Below are 16,834 nucleotides of genomic sequence, written 5' to 3' on the forward strand. Positions count from 1 at the left end.
TATTTACCGCCACTCTCTGGAGGAAGCATGTCGGAATGCTAGTCAGCATGATGTCATTATAGGGAACAACCTTGAATTCCCAGTAATTTATATTCGAAACAGTAAACTGTCCACAGACTTGAGCTATTAATAGTAACGAATGGTGCGTGGGACGGCGATGGGGGAGGGGAGGAAAGTAGCGCAGGAAGGGGACGTGCGCATGTACGTGGGCGCGCGCATGTACGTGGGCGCGCATGTACGTGGGCGCGCGCATGTACGTGGGCGCGCATGCACGTGGGCGCGCAGACGTGCCCTGGAGAGACGGAGGCCACAAACGAAATGCATGGCACCCTGAGAGGGTGCCTCCGATGATTCTTTTTGCATAAACTCTGCTTCGTTAGGGTAACTGAACCTGCATGCTCGCGCATGTACGTGGGCGCGCATGTACGTGGGCGCGCAGACATGCCCTGGAGAGGCATGCTTCGGTAGGGTAACTGAACCTGCATGCTCGCGCATGTACAAGCGTAGCCAGCCCCAGTGAAATGCAAGAAGCGGGTTGGATGCCCTGCGCACACCCCGCGTCATGCGCCTGATTGAGTTCATACGATTCATTTCTACTTTCATTCTGCCGCGTCCACAAACGCAGTCTTTAAAAAAGGAAAACGCACCTTTGTTCATTGACCTAATCAGCAGAGAGGATGAGAGAGATTTTAAAAAGGCGCACGAGCTCGAGTTTGAATTGAATGTGCTTTGGTTCCAGCTTCGTTTAATTATTATACTTTCCCCTTAAATTTGCTTCCAAGCTTCGCCATGAACTAAATTTGATGACAAGGCTGCTTGAAGGCTGCAGCTGGTATCTTGCTTGCCTCCTGAAATCTAAGGGGCAGTAACGGGGTTCTGGGGTCAGGCTGGTGGCGGCTCTCTCCTTGTGGTGGAGCCTCCTTCTTTCACTAAGGTCCTGGAAAGCTGCCTCAGGCCCCATTCCCTGCTTCCCACGCCCCAGTGGAATCTTCTTGCTCTGCCTCCACAGGCTGTGGTCAGAAGACCCATGGAAACCCTCAGCACAGCCCCCCGGGGCTGCGGGATGGAACCTCCATCCTCTATAGTTAGGAGCCGATTGCCCGAGATGTGGGGAGGGAGGGGCTGCCACAGCCTAATAGGAATGAGGGTCCCACTCGATGAAGTGGCCAGGACCCTGTGGGACAGGCCCGTCTAAGGCAGGGCTCCCCCGGACAGCACCTGCCTTACCGTCAGGCCTGTCGTGATGAGTGTCTTGGGGTGCGATGCCCAAATCAGTGGAGGTTTTGGACGTGTTATGTCATGAGCCTTGACGCCAAACCCAGAAACCCGCTGAGGCATTCACCTGGGGGCGTCAGAGGGAGAGAGACGGGTGCAAACGCAGGGCGGGCGCTGTGTTCGTGATGGGGATAAAGGCAGGCAGTACTTCCGGAGCCCCCACTCGAGGGTGTGGCACAGTGTGAGAGGAGTCAGGGGACCTGGGCATTAGGTCTAGTCCTACCACTAATTACCGGTGTGACATTAGGGGAGCCACCTTGTTCCTCTGCCTTTATGTAAAGTGACACCAGACAAGGTGATTTCCGAGGTGTCTTCTGATTCTAAGATCCCGATTCTAAATTGCAATAGAAGTGATGGTTGGAGGAAATCAAAACCAGAATTTGTGGCTCTAGGCCCGGAAAAGTATTTCCTTATTCTGACTTTTACCTTCAGAAATCAAAACAGATCCCAAAGGTGTGTAACGAGCAAGAGCTCGTGGGGGTCTGCTGTGGAGCATGTGAACTATCCCGCCAGGGAGAAAAGTCCACCGCCATAATTTGCGAAAGAGATTCACAGTGGAGAACTTTTTCCAATAGGCTCTTCATCATGTGTATGTACATGCACACACACACACAAGCTTTAGTTAACAATTATTTAGTTAAAAATTATTTAACTAAAAATTATTTAGTTAAAAATTATTTCACAGTGTCAATATGTTGATGAATCTTCTTAGTTCATTAATTTGAGAAACAAATATATATATACGACTGTGCACACGGGCTCATGGCCTTGCGCACGGGGTCATGGCCGTGCACGTGGGGTCACAGCCGTACACACGGGGTCACGGCCATGCACACGGGGTCACAGCTGTATACCTAGACTCATGACTGTTACGAACATTGAGTTCTGTGGACTCGTATCAGCAGACTTGAGAGATTGGGGGTGGGTAGCCTTAGTCCCCCAAATACTCTGAGAACGTAACTATTTGAGAATTCTATTTCTCAGCCACTGACTTGTATCTAGTTAGCCCTCATGGTACTTTCCTCCACTGTTCCTGATCAGACTTCCGGTCCTTGAACTTGTCCAGTGTCCTCTACTCCACAGCACTGGCTCTGCGCACTCTCTGCCCAGGCTGGAGAGCATGGCTCGCCGCCACTGAGACCTTGCCCAGCAACTCTCCTTCCACACCTCGACTCTCACCTTTGGTGCTGGAGAACATCCTAGAGCCGATCCCCGGGTCTCCCACAGCCCCACACCTGTCTTGGTACAGCCTGGCAGTCGTACACATGTGCCTAGACAGCGCTTCGTCCCACAGGGAACCTGTTTCCAGCCTGTCGCCCCAAAGTCCCCTGCTTTCTACCTCTGCAGCTCACTCTCAGCACATTGTCTTTCTCCCGCTTGGTAAAGAAAATAGACATCAGACAGGCGATCCCTCCATTCCCGCCACTCCCTACTGCCCTTTCCCCTGCATCTGCACCGGCTCTCCTTCCGCCAGCCCCGCCCACCCCAGGTGAATGACTCAGCAGGTTTCTGGATTTGCATGGCTCTTCCTGGCTGGGAAAATCCTGACTCTATGGTCTTGTTCTCCGTTGCCTCTTCCTTCTCCACTGGCTCATTGTTTGTTCGTTTATTTTCCTTCCCTAGCCAGACTCCCCGGAGCAGTCGCTTACCTCTGTCTTCACTGGCTAGTCTCTTCCTTCCCTCTTTACCCACTTCTGTCTGGCTCAACGCCCAGCGCTTCCCCGAACACGCTGAGCCTCTTCTAGTTGCCAAACTCTGAGCACATTTTCAGGCCTTATCTTCCTCGGCCACTCACTGTTGACATTGTTCTTGAAATTCTTCTTCCTCTGTTTTCAAGACCTCTCGCTGCCTCTTCCCCCACCTCACCACGCTCCTCACCACGCTCCTCCGAGGCGGCCTCTGCCCCGGCCGGTCTGTCCTGCGCTCCCCTCGCCATTTTCTGTTTCTGCAACAACCTAGCTAACTCCTACAGTCTCTCAAGATGCCGCTCCGACACACCGCGCCTGCAGGAAGGACCCCCAGCTTGCAGAGGACACGAAGTTTCCCTTTCCTGTGGAACCAGGGACCTTCACCTAGGACCAGAGTGCTGTGGTTTTAGTTTCCCGTTTTGTTTGTTTTGCGTCTCATCCATGAACCTCTTGATGACACGGAGATACAGAAGCTGGCATGAAGTGGATATTCAACGAAAATTGGTCAAGCAGAGTGGAATCGCAACCCCAGGGAGTCCTACACCAGGGAGGGCACTTTGTCATAGGCTTCTGAAAGCATTTCCTTTGCTCTGGCAAGTGGCCTGCTCCTCTGGGACCTTCTGCCCTCCGCTTGTACACTCTGGAAGACGCAGAATCATGATAGTTACAAATGCTCAAGAAAAGTACCTTGAGGGGTGAGTGGGTGAGTGGCCAAAAAGAGTTGTTAAAAGCTGGTAGAGACAGATTATTGTATTTAAAAGCAAACAAGACACATGGATTTTGAAAAGACAATTTCGTGGGTGTCGTATATTTCCAATGAGATTGTCAGCGCGTTAAGATTAGTGACCTCACCTCCGGTTTCTTGTTATTCTTATGCATCTGGAGTGTACTAGTGGTTAGCTTTTCAAAGACAGGCCTCTGAGTGGGGATATGCACGTATAAAACGTCTCAGGCTGCAGACAAGGCCAGCTGCTCCATTGTACCCCGTGGCACCCTATACTTCTCTATAGGGGCCCCCACATTTATGTTCTCTCCTTTTGTCTGTCTTCCCCACTACTTTAAGTGCATGGCTGTGTCCATGTGACTGTTGCTGTGCCCTAGTGTGTAAGAGTACCCCGGACACAGCAGGTGCCAAATAAATGTTTATTGGTGAACTGATGATGTATGTGGCATATGGCATGTGTGCAAATAGATGCACATGCGTATACGTGTTCCATGTCCAGTGTCCACATGTTGGTTGGTGGGAGGTATGAGGTCTCAGGTGACTGAACGAGTTGATGATTTAGTTTAGAAAAACAGAAATCTCTTTAACTTGGGCTTTTTTTCTTGATCCTGTTATGAATGTGTAAAACTACTCTAGAATGTGTAGAAACAGCCATTATACAAAATGCAGAAGCAATACAAAGATTCATGGATGGGCACGGCATTTAGATATATTGAGATGTCGCCTTTAAGATGCTTCACATCGGCTCCTGACTGGGCTCAGGAGCATCTCCCTAGGGGAGACACTTGTGAGGGCACCAGCCTGCACACGCCTCCCAGACAGTGTAATGAAGAGCCCCTCCATTCCAGAAAAAACTTACGGACTCTTCCCATCCAAAAATCATTTGCGTTTTTCTGTCTCTCCTGGAGCTTACTAAAAGTTCCTTGGTGCTTCCCACAAACATATATTTCCCTGAACCTGAATTATCTCAAGGTATATATTTTTTGGTGTTCGATTTTCCGCGGATACTTTCCAGTTCTTGGAGACCTGTGCAGAGTCCGAGGGACCGTCGACGCATGCCCTTTCTTATAGGTCTAGTAGCGAGAGGAGGGTGAGTATAGGGGAGAAGGGAACCGTGATTTATTGACGACGTAAGTGGGACACAGTTTGCTACGTGTTTACATGCGTTAAGCTGTTTAATATCACCAGCCTGGACAGCAGGTGTTATCATCCCATTGAATAGTTTCATAAAACCCCAAGAGATGGTCTGGCCCCTCCTTTCCAAACTCACCCCCTGTTACTCTCCTTTTGCCTTTTCGGGTTCCTGCCACAGTGTCCCCCTTACTGTTCCTTGAGCCTTGCCAAGCACGCTCCTGCTTTGGAGGCCAGACTGTCATCGGGGGTCACTCAAGTGTCATCTCCTCAGAGAAGTCTTCCCTGACCCCCTGATCCAAAATAGCAGCCCCTTTACTAATTCCTCATCCTATTTTATTTTTCTTCATGGGGCTTATCATACCTGATATTACATTATACACACACATGCGTGTATACACAGATGTGTATATTGACACATGTGTATGTGTGTGTACATATATATACATTATACCTATGTCCTGTATTTTCAACCAGAGGGCTAGTGTCTCTATTTTGTTCGCTGTCGTCTTGTTCACTAGTGAGCGCCAGCACCTAGCTGGGCACCTGCCCCATGGCAGGCACTGTGTAAATATTGAACAGATGCTCCCATTCCAGAGGAGGACGCTGTGGCATCGAGCAGTGTCAGACCTCAGTGCATCTCCCCTGGGGTTCTTGGGGAGGCAGGAGTTTTTAAGCTGCACACCTTTGGTCACTGTGCCCTGTCCCATCACTTCCTGATCCCGGGGTCTCAGGGCCCGCCCCCGAACTCACTGTCTTTGCTGCGCCCTTCTCACGCAGGTGTACCTGAGGCGCCAGCGGGTTTCTAAGACCGTGCAGGAGCTGCAGAAAGTCATCTACCGTCTGACCACAGACGTCAGCAACCAAGACGTACGGTTTCAAGCTGTCCCTTACTCTTTGGCATACGATGGGAACTTGAAGGTGAGCCGGTCTCACCTGTCGCTGGGCGCCCACCCAGAGAGCCCGGAAACTGGGGTGGGCGGGGCTAGTACGCGCCTGGCACTCAGACCGCTGAGGATACTACCAACGCTTCCTGTTTGGGTGGAACGCTTGCCATTCACCGTTCACAAGCTCAGTGCATCGCTGTCATCTCACTCGAGCCCCCACATTCCCATTTTCCAGAGGGTAAAAGTTGAGGTGTAGAGAGATCAAATGACCTAGTCAGTCACATGAGGCGCCGACGTCAGAACTCGAACTGGGCTTCTGATTCTGAAGCATGTGCCCCTGTAACGATTAATGTTTAGTGAAGCACCCGTTTGCCGATTAAGCAACTACTTAGTAGGTTGGGGTCTGGGCGGAGGGAACTGGGCATTGTTAAGGAAACAGTGGAAAGTGACAGTCTGTGGGGTCGCAGGTGTGGGAAGGAAAAAAGTGGGAGAGGTGGCCCTTAGAAACTGCAAAATCGCCCCCTGTCCCTGTGAGGAACCCCACAGGCTTAGAAGCCACGAGGGCCAGAGTGTGACAGGCAGCATCTCCGCAACACCGTGGTGCAGACAAAGCCATTCTCGCAGAAATGACCTCACTCAAACCAGCAAACGGCCCTGTGGAGCAGACGCTGTGGGTCTCCACCCTTTTAGAATGAGACCCGAGGCTCTGAACCATCCTGGACCCCTGTGCTCCTTATGTCAATTTTTCTAATGACACATAAATACCCCTCTCGCTTGTATTACACTTACCGGTGCTCACACCCTTTCTCACACCAGACGAGGAGTTCTTTGATGGTGAAGACTGTGTTTACTGACTGCTTCTTTCCTAGCACCATCCAGCAGACACTCAAACTTCTGCCAAATGAATGAATGAGTGAGAAAAAGAATTAGTCTGTGAACAAGAGATCGTGGCTGGTCTAGTACATTTCCAGTATGATGGGCAAAGGCACGCGCCCCACGAGACGCTGAAACTTGTGCATTTTGAAACAGAGTCAGATCTTAGAAAATTCATCCCAGGATGAAAATTGTTAAACTGGATTGGATCCTGGAATGTGAGAACTTTGTCTCCCTCCACCATCTCAGCCAACCTAAATTCAACAGAAAATAGACCAGTGCCTGGGAATAGAAACATCACATCACTTTTCCCAGAACTGCATCTGAGGAAGTTTCCTTCTGGGGTCTCACTTAGAATTCACAGTTTAACATACACCACGCATTTATACGTGCCACGTTCTGCGTGTGAAGTTGCGGTGAGATGCATAAGTATTGCTTTTGCTTTATTTTAGACGAACTTCAAATAGCATTTATTAAGCAGCATTTATGTGACGAGCAATGTGACAGTTATGCTCTTGAATCCACAGGCAAGTGGGATCGAAGAACATGGATTTTGAATGCCATGGTATAGATTCCCCCCCGACCCCCTTTTTTAATCCTGGCATTTTTCTATAGATATGGGGAGTCGTGCGAACTCATCATCTAAAGCATCAAACTGTTACTCTCTGAAAATGAGCTGGAATCGGTTGGCGCTGATTTGGGCGTTCACCCCTCAATCGGCCAATGACTGGGCCCCGGGCAGAGGTTGACCAAATTCCATTGTCAGGGGGGTCCTCCAGGGTGCAGCTGACTGACGGGAGGGGTGCCGTGTGGAGTGAGCTGCCATGGATGTGGTCAAAGCTCAAGGTCCCTTTGGTGGTACTACACTGTTGACCAGTTCGTTCTACCCCTTGGACTACTGGCCTGAGCACTGTCACCCTGATCACTTCTTGACTGGTTCCTACAGAAAGGGAGTAGGTAGATCTGATCGTTCCCCTTTTCCCATTAAACCAAAAGTCATCTCAACAATTCTCATTGTCTCAACAAACAGCCTTTCATTTCACCAGTGATTTTGTAAGGATTAGTCATCAATACTGGCCAAGGGTTATTAATACAGGCCAAAAGAATGAGAGTCATTTGCAAACTTTTTTCTCCTCCTCTCCCAGTGACAGTGGGTTAGTGGCAGAACAGAGGTGGATCCTCTTGCGACAGGCAGGTGCGAGGCACATCGCTGAGGGCTGAGTGGTCCACCGAGCCGCCCGGCTCAGCGGGCCAGCTCCCTGAGCACGTCTGTCACCACCCACATCCTGAACTCGCTCTCGCTCTCTCTCCTTTCCTGACCCCAGGTTTTGGCTCCCAGCCAGTTCCTTGTCACAGTCCCAGTGCGAGGCCTGGGCGGGTACCGGGAGCCCAGGGAGCATCGCTGGCGGTACTATACCCTGCAAGGCACCAGGCTCCCCTGCCCGCTGCGGGACCCAGAGGGCCTGCAGCAGTGGCTGGCCGTGCGGCAGTTCATGAAGAGCCTGTGGCAGTGGCACGAGGCAGACGTGAACATCGAGGGGGACATCGTGCCCGCCAAGGTCCTCCAGGTGTTCCGGAAACTGGTAGAAAATGCAATCGAAACCTGTCACCTGTCAGGTGAGCTGATCAAGAAAAGTGTAAGGGATATTTCTGGCATTTCCCTTTTGCCCTAAAAATCCTCAGCTTGGGTGTTACCTGAAGCTCATGCCGCTTACACTGAGAAAGTAATCATATGCTCTTTACATCTGTCCAACCACCATGATACGAATTAGCTGTTTCTTTTCTGCTGTGACACATAGAAGAATGGAATTCAGACTCACGACACACTCCTGTGGGTTTTTAACGAGATTACTGTCTTGGCATTGATACGACAGACTTTGAGTTATATACTTTTTCTAAGATGTTAGCTTAAAAATTTGGGTACTTAAAAAAAAAAGCAAATGACTCATAAACCCCCGAGCTTCGTTACTAGCACATTTCCATGACAGCGCCCTGCAGTGGGCTGGAGTCACCCAGCATGCTGAGGTATCGCGTTTGGAAACCACTGACTTATTCCAAAACACACAATCCAGAAGCCATAAGGAATTGATTAAGTTCGACAACTCCAAAATCTTAAGCTACGGTACGGTGTGGCATACACGCACACACGTGCACACACACATTTTGTTCACACAGAGTAAAAAGGCGTATTCCCAGCTGGGAAAAAATAGCTAATTTCTTGAATTATACAAAAGTACTTATAAACCAATAAAATATATGAGCAGATCAATAGAAATCATGACCAAAAAACATGACTCACGGAAAAAGACTATATATGGCTAGTAAAAGTAAGAAAAAAGAAAAAGTTCCATTCAATGTATACTTTGGGAAATGTACATTAAAACACCTCGCAGGTTGACAGGGATGAAAAGTCCGATCTCGCTCAGTGTCGGGGCGGCTGTGGCAACACACGTTTTCACACATTATTCGTGGAGGTGTGAGCTGGGCCTGATTTTTAAAGGGCGGTTTGTCCACTTTTGTTTTTATAACATGTCTACTTGGCAATTCGGCAATTCCGCTTCTAGAAAGAGATTCTTACAGATACACAAAGAAATGCGCACAAGGAGATCCACTGCGAATGACTAGAAATAATCACAGCAGCTCAATAAATGACTAAATAAATTAGTGGACTATTACGCAGCCTTTAAAAAGAACGAAGTATGTGCGTATGCGCACACACAGCTGTGAAAAACGCCCATGCTAGATAATTAAGTGAAAAACCAAAATGCTGAACAATATGTGATTCCATGTAAACAGAAAAAAAAAGGGATTTCTATGTACATTTTCTGACTAGACAGGTATTCAAGAAGGTTCCATAATAGAAGCAGCTCATGTTTAATAGATTGTTACCATGTATATATAGGATCTTTTCCTGGACTATTTAATACTCATAGCAACCCTCTAGAGTAAGAAAACTGAGATTTAGAGGGATTAAGTAACACGCGAAGGTCACGCAGCAAGTAAGCAGAGCGCGTGGCGGGAGCGGGGTGTGGGCAAGGCGGGCTGGTTCCAGCTTTGGTTCACCTCCCACTTTGCGACGCTGTGAAAGCTCATGGGCCAGGTGGACGGGGTGCTCTCAGCAAAGAACGCTGAGGTGCCAGGCGTTGTCATGTCCCCTCTGGGCGGCTCTGACGCGGTACAGGCGGTAAACTCTCTACCACGCCCAGTCGAGGAGAAGACTGTTTTCCTTTGGAACAGCCTAACACGGTTAACGAAGGAGCTTCCGTTTTCTTCTCCGAGCGAGAAAAAGCAAAATAACAGATCCTGAGCCAGAGGACTCATCCTTCTCTGTAATGGAGATGAACCCACAAAAAACCACTGTGCATCTTTTGAAAGAAATGAGAGCAGATGAGAAATGGATTGTAATGTATGAGCTGGAAAACTTTGCCAGATGTGCTGCTTCTTTCCCCCCTCTCTTTGCCTGGTTGGAAAACGAGGGTGTGAGGGATCGTTTCTGCTCACTCAGCTCTTTGAGCCAGTGGCTATGCCACACGATCAAGTATTTCGTGATTACAAGGGCTTCTGATAATATATACATCTGAGGCGAGCCTGGCTTAATGGGAGGCAGGAATACCGTGTGAGAGCCTGGGACTCAGGTAAGAGACGGGTTGAACCGAAAGCCACCGAGGGAAGATGAATAAGCAATGGGGCCGAGGCCATCGGAGGAAGGTTGGGACACCTGGGTGGAATGTGGAGGAGAGAGAAGTATCGCTGGATAGCGTTTCACAGTAGCAAATACTGTACCTTTTCTTTGTATTCAGCGTCTCTTTCTTTCAGTCGAGGCTTCTGAAAAGAATCTATTAATTTAAAAGTACCAATAAAAGCTTTGGGGGAGGGAGGAGAAAAAAAAGAAAAACCCACCGACCATGAGATTTTTCTGGCAATGCTTCTGTCACTATTTACCTGGCCGATTGTCTAGTTTCGACGTAACGCCCCTCCCCCCACCCCGCGGTGCGTCACCGACAGTGGGAAGGTCACCCCCGCAGATGCGAGGAGCTGCTCAGACCCCCCTGGCCACAGTTGCTCTCATCGCCTGTGCGCTGTTTCCCACAGGAAAGGTCAGCGTGCTCACAAACAGCACTGCAGTTCGGGTTGCCGTGGAAACATCCGAAGGTCAGGTGGAGCTAGAGCTGGCCCCCGCAGTGGAGATCCCCAACGCCTGGTCCAAGAGAGCCCGGTGGCCTCGGTGTCTGACGCGCTGGCCCTCCCCGGAGAGAGTGGAGTGCATCAAGGTACCAGCGGGCAGGGCCCCAGCTCGCCGAGCACAGACGCCCACAGCTTCACCAGCCGCAGCATCGCTGACTGCCAGCCAGCTTCAGAAGGACAGTGGAGGCTTCACTAGTGATTCTCAAAGTGTGGGCCCCGGAACTGGCAGTGGCACCTGAGAACGTGTTAGAAATGCAGATTATCAGGCCCCACTCGCCTTACGGGATAAGGCTGGGCAGGCAGGGCCCAGTGATCTGTTTTATTGAGCCCTCCAGGTGATTCTGGTGTGGGCTCAAATTGACAACCACTGCCTGAGAGAAGGCGGACGCAGCCTCTCCCGCTACCTGCCCGTGTGCAAGGCAGCTTGCCCTGAAGCTCCCTTCTGCACCCCCGCTGTAGGACGTCCTGCCCGCCTGGCGGCTGGTCCCCCAGACTACAGGGCTGCCCTGGAGATGGCCTTCGAGCCCGGCAAGCACCACCCTTCTCATCTTCCCGCTGTTTTTCTCTTCCAGTCATTCGGATTTGCCCTGTTGGCCCGTTCGAATTATCACTGGCAGCTGAGCTTCCTGCAGGCTGAGCAGGTGCTGTTGGAACAGCTGGACGAGGATGGGGGCTGCCGCAGGAAGTGTTTCCAGGCCATGCGGCAGATGAAGGAGGACGTCTGGTGCCCGGGGAAGAGGCCTGTGATCTCGTCCCACCATCTGCAGGTGAGCGTGCGGGCCACCGGCCGTAGAGGACCCAGGGCAGGTGGGTCAGGTGGGTCTCCTCTCCGTCTCCCGTAGGGCTGGCCCGAGCCGCTCAGAAGCGGGAGGGGTGTGTATGTACGAATTCAGGCTGGGGGTGCAGTGTCCACGTTTGCCACCCCACACATTATTACTCATTACGGAGACGGACAGACCCAGGCTGTACCCGTGTCCGCAGCTCCTGGCCAAGGCGGATTCTCCGCCTCCCGCGCTTCCCTTTCCACTTCTCTTTCCGTCTCTGTTTCCTATCGTTCTCTTCTCTCCCCGCCTTTCATTTCACTCAACAAACCAACACGAGTGCCCGCCATGCGCCAAGAGCCTTGCTGAGGTTTAGAAAAATGCACAGCACCTGGCCGGTGCCCTGGGGAAACCTTGCGAGTTTGGTGAAATCTTGAAGTCCGGTGAAATCTTGCGAGTTGCTCAAACTTCAGACACATTCATGTTTTCCTTTGTGCCGTGACTCGCTCAGTCCCCACTCCGGCCAGACACAGCCAGCCATGCACACACGCCCCAGCCAGCATGCACACACACCCCAGCCACCCATGCACACACGCCCCAGCCAGCATGCACACACGCCCCAGCCAGCCATGCACACACGCTCCACGTGGAGGGGAAACTGGGGAGTGCTGAGATCAGCAGCCCACGAACACAGCTGCAAGCCTGAACCCCAGGTTCCAAACCGTGGGGCATGGACTTCCCCTCGCCCCACAGGTCCTCCCTTGCCCCAAACCCAGCATCGCACGTTCACCAGCGCGTTCGCTCACGCACTCTGACTCAGCACGTGTTGGTCGAGCTGACTGGGGGCCAGACACCTGCCCCACACCTGTGCGCTCTGCACCCGGCACAGACGTGCTCTGCTCTCGTGGAGCTTCCGGTCGAGCAGGGAGGCAGACGCTGGGCGAATGATCCTGGGGCGCGCGAGGAATCAGTGCAGGGGAGTGCTGAGATCGGCAGCCCACGAACGCAGCTGCAAGCCTGAACCCCAGGTTCCAAACCGTGGGGCATGGACCTCCCCTCGCCCCACAGGTCCCCCGTTGCCCCAAACCCAGCATCGCACGTTCACCAGTGCGTTCACTCATGCACTCTGACTCAGCACGTGTTGGTCGAGCTGACTGGGGGCCAGACACCTGCCCCACACCTGTGCGCTCTGCACCCGGCACAGACGTGCTCTGCTCTCGTGGAGCTTCCGGTCGAGCAGGGAGGCAGACGCTGGGCGAATGATCCTGGGGCGCGCGAGGAATCAGTGCAGGGAGCCCCAGGAAGAGGAGCGTGGCCTGCGAGGGCTGAGAGCAGCAGAGCTCAGCCCGGACTGCGGGGCCAGGGGCCCTGCCCTGGAGAGGTGGCCTTCGATCACACGCTCAGCTCCTCAGACTTCCGACCACCCGGGGCAAACTGGACGCTCATGTGCCGCCATGCACAGAGGCGTCGGCCTCTCACAGACACACGGCCCCCGCCTGGCTGGTATCCACCAGGCACGTGAGCCCCTCTCCCTGGCCTTCTACACAGGCGAGGGCAGGTCCCTGGGGTGGTCACCTGTCTACGCGGTGCCTTCTTTGCATCCTACTTGTGCCTCAACGGACAGCCGTCCTCCAGCCCCGTGTTAATCTTTTAGCCCTAACGTACTCTCTCTAAGGGCAGGTTCCTCGTGGGTCTTTATACGTTACTAAACCCATACTCTCCGTCCCAAGGCTTTGTACTCAGTAGTCGCTCACTAAATATTTGTTTATCAAATGAATGAGTTCACATCTTATTCAACCTTTCCCCCCCATCAAATCACTAGTCTTTGCTTTCTTGTCTTTTCTGATAAAGGGCCTTCCCTGGCCTGCCCAAGAATCTGTTCATACCTCATTTGCACACACAGGGGCCTTTCTCTCGAGCGTCAACATTCTCGACGTTCTCAGCCACGTTCCCCGAAAACCGTACAGCTGTCCGGGGGGCGGGCACGTCTTTCCGAAGGCCATCTAGTTCTTGTGGGGGGTTCAGCTTCTTGCTCACCTTTCTCCAGGCCACACTGGGAGGAGTTAGAGCCGTGAAGCGAACTCTAGGCTGCCTCACGGCAGAACCTCAATCTTAACCGTGGTGTCATTGCTTCGCAATGAAGATGGATGAAACACTCTAAGTGGCATGAATATTTTAGGCAAGATGGAATAGGGCCACCGCGGGCCTCGCGGCCCTAGACCGCTCTCAAAACTGCGTCCTCTCAATGGACTCGCTTTCCTTCTCGCTGCCTCTAAATCACTGAGCGGATCTTGGGGCAACTTCTCAAAGGTTCTCTGTTCCAGTCCTCCTCACCCCATCTACCCGGCACAGTGAAATTGTGCATCCTCAAGAACGAGCACTTCAAGGGGGTTATTTGTCAAGAAGGGCGGGCCAGTCAGAAACAAGACTACTGCCTTGTCCTCTGGTACCCTGGGCAGAGAGGGCAAGGCTCTCTCACAGGTCGGCATTGGGATGGACGTGGCTGGAGTGTACAAGATCCTTGCCACGGCCTTAGGCTGGGAAAAGTGGGAGAGATCGGGTTGCAAGACAGCTAGTTATGGTCACCTCATCTTAAATCTGACGCTGTCCTATAAAAGTCCTCACCTCCCCACCGAAGAGGCTCTTCCCCAAAGCGATTTTGCATGGAGCAAGAGCTTATCTTTCATTGGCTTATTTATTTCTAAAACTCACTCAAAGAGGGCTTTGGTTATAATAGACTTAACTGCTTTGGTTTGATTAGGAAGATCAACACTTAGCGACAAGAGGAATTAATAGTTTTTTTGTATCTATATTATCTTGACCATCATGAAATTATCTCTAACTCATTTACTCAAAACAATAGAATCTAAATAAAAAATATTCGGTATCTTGCTGTGAACCTAAAACTGCTCTTTTACTTTCTAGTAAAGACTATGTTTCAAAATTATCAACATCTAAACCATGACATTAGTTAATTCGTGATTTCATTTAGTCAATAAACATTTGTTGACTGCCTCCCACAAGCCAGTCCCTCTGCTGGGTGCTAGGGACATACGAGCGAATAAAAACAGGTATATAGTCCTCTGCTCTCGTGGAGTTTATAATCTCGTAGGAATTATGTAAATAAATGTAAAAATGACCGTGATCATCGCTGCTTATGAGAAGTACGTGGCCAAGAGAATGTTCAGCGGGTGTCATGGGGAAATTCGAAATGACGAGTGAGTTTCCTGGGCAAAGGGGGGAAGGAGGTATGCTCCGAAGAGAAGCAGTAGGGTGTTAAAGGCCCTGGGGTGGAGGAGAGCCTGGAACCAGGCCAGTGGGGCTGGAAGAAGCCGGGGAGAGTGCAGGGCGGGTCGAGGCTGCAAAGGCAGGCAGGGGCCAACGCTGGTGAAGCAGACTGTGTCAGGGATGGTAGTTTTAATCCACAAGGGGAAGAGCTGGGAGTATTTTAGATAAGAAACATAGACTGATTCGTATTTCAAAAAGGACACGTTGGCTGCAGAGTGGATGGTGACAGATTCGACGGTGACAAGAGTAGGTGCAGACTGGTGAGACGTGGGGGAGGAGGGTGCTGGGCCTGGGGGTGAAGACCAGCGGGTGGATCTGAGAAACGCTTAGGCCGCAGCGTTGGCCGTTCTCGACTGGGGCTGGTGACGGAGGGCATGACCCCGGCTTCGTGTCTTGCGTCACCGGCTGGATTGGCAGCTCTGGAGGCGGGTCGGGGTTGTGCGGGAAGGCTGTGAGATCCGTTTGGACATGCTGATGGGCATGACTTCAGGTTTTCAGGAAGTACCAGGTGAGGAAGTCAGGGAGAGGCCTGGGCCTGAGAAAGAGAATCTGTTCTTAGCAGTAATGAAGCCGCCGCTGGGGAGGGAGGAGGGGGAGGCGAAGAGCCAAGAGCTGAGAACCTCGGGCAGGTAGAGGCGGGACGGGAGGAGCAGAAGTGCGGGCGGGACCCCCAGGCTTCGGTGTCTGGGAAGCCAGGGGAAGAGGGGCTCTCACAGAGGGTATGGCTCCGAGAGTCAGATGCCGCCCAAAGGCCGGCGGGGGGGCGAGGGCTGGAGATCACTGGCCCTTAGGAAAGCAGCTTTTAAGGCCCGATGGCAGAAGAATCCACACGGGGGTGCACTGAGGCAGGGAACTGCAGGAGGGGGCGGGACAAGGAACTGAGCCGATTCTTTGGAGAGACCTGGATTTGCAGAGGCGGCAGGTAGGGCGGGAGGGGCAGGAGGGAGAAGTGGCACTGGGGGAGCAGGAGAGCTCGGGACAGGCGTCAAAGCCGCGAGGAAGGGGAGCCCATGCCATGCTGTTCCCGGAGGAGGGAGGGTTTGCCCAGGGAGGAGGTGCGGCGGGTGCAGAGAGGAGGTGAGGAGGGCGCTGGCGTCGCCGGCAGAGCTGTCAGGGCTGCGGGCAGGAGGTTTTCATCTTCCCTGGAGAGTCGAGGCCAAGGCCGCAGATCGGAGGTGGGCGCTGGAAATGCCCGCGGAGCCAGAGGGTAACGTGCTGGTTCGGTAGCCCCGCCCCTCCCCGGAACCTGGGGGGGTCGTGAATTCCGGGCGGAGCCTGTCCCCTCCTTCCGCCCCGTCAGCTCAGTAGCTGTTCTGGAGCTTCTCTCCTCCCTTGTCGCGTTGTCCCGGGCGATGTCTGACGCCGCCTCTTCCGTCCACAGATGGTGCTCTTTTGGACCTGTGAGAAGTACCCGCACTCTAAGGACTGGCAGGTCTTCAGCAAAGGGTTCCTGCGCCTGGTGAGGAAACTGCACAAGTGCGCGAGCCAGCGCTTTCTGAAGCACTTCTTCGTGCCCAAGAGCAACCTCCTGCAGTGTGCCAGCTCGGGCGAGCTGGACGCTCTGGCCCAGAAGCTGGCCTGCTTCCTGAAGGACCCCCAGATAGGCCTGCCCTGAGGATGTGCCAGCCTAGGGACCCTCAGACATTTCATTCTGGCTTGACCTCTGTGGATTGTTCCAGTCAGATGCTCAGGAGAGAAGTTACCTATGGCAGAGGAATTTATGTCAGCCCAGGAGCACTTCAGAGGGAAAAACCGTGCCCCCGATGTGTGACTCAGGCCTCGCTGGAGCCCAGCAAGCATTTCAGCCCCGAACTAGCTACCTCTCTTGGGGACAGCTCTCATCAAGCTTCCCCAAGCCACAGATTCTGAACGCATGACTGTTCCGAATTTCTTTTCCCTCGCTCAGATGCTGCTAGTCTGATGGGGAGGATGGAGACGGGACCCCTGGGCAGCCAGGTGTCGGCCTGCTGCCCAGCAGTGGCTCTCCGGCACACTGACCGTGGGCTCCTTCGTTTTCCGTTT

General features: G+C 52.5%; 1 protein-coding gene across 1 annotated transcript in view; it reads left to right on the forward strand.

Annotated features, from left to right (window-relative positions):
- MAB21L3 (mab-21 like 3) overlaps window positions 1-16,434 on the forward strand; it is a 41,148-nt gene extending 24,714 nt beyond the window's left edge. The window contains exons 4-8 of the mRNA XM_006919819.2: window positions 5,599-5,739; window positions 7,904-8,195; window positions 10,671-10,849; window positions 11,336-11,530; window positions 16,194-16,434. Coding sequence (XP_006919881.1) covers window positions 5,599-5,739; window positions 7,904-8,195; window positions 10,671-10,849; window positions 11,336-11,530; window positions 16,194-16,427 — 1,041 coding nt within the window. The 3' untranslated portion in view covers window positions 16,428-16,434. The remainder of the gene's footprint in view (window positions 1-5,598; window positions 5,740-7,903; window positions 8,196-10,670; window positions 10,850-11,335; window positions 11,531-16,193) is intronic.
- Window positions 16,435-16,834: the final 400 nt, after the last annotated feature.

This window comes from Pteropus alecto, unplaced genomic scaffold (genome assembly GCF_000325575.1).
Source record: "Pteropus alecto unplaced genomic scaffold, ASM32557v1 scaffold106, whole genome shotgun sequence".
NCBI classification, from domain to species: Eukaryota; Metazoa; Chordata; class Mammalia; order Chiroptera; family Pteropodidae; genus Pteropus; species Pteropus alecto.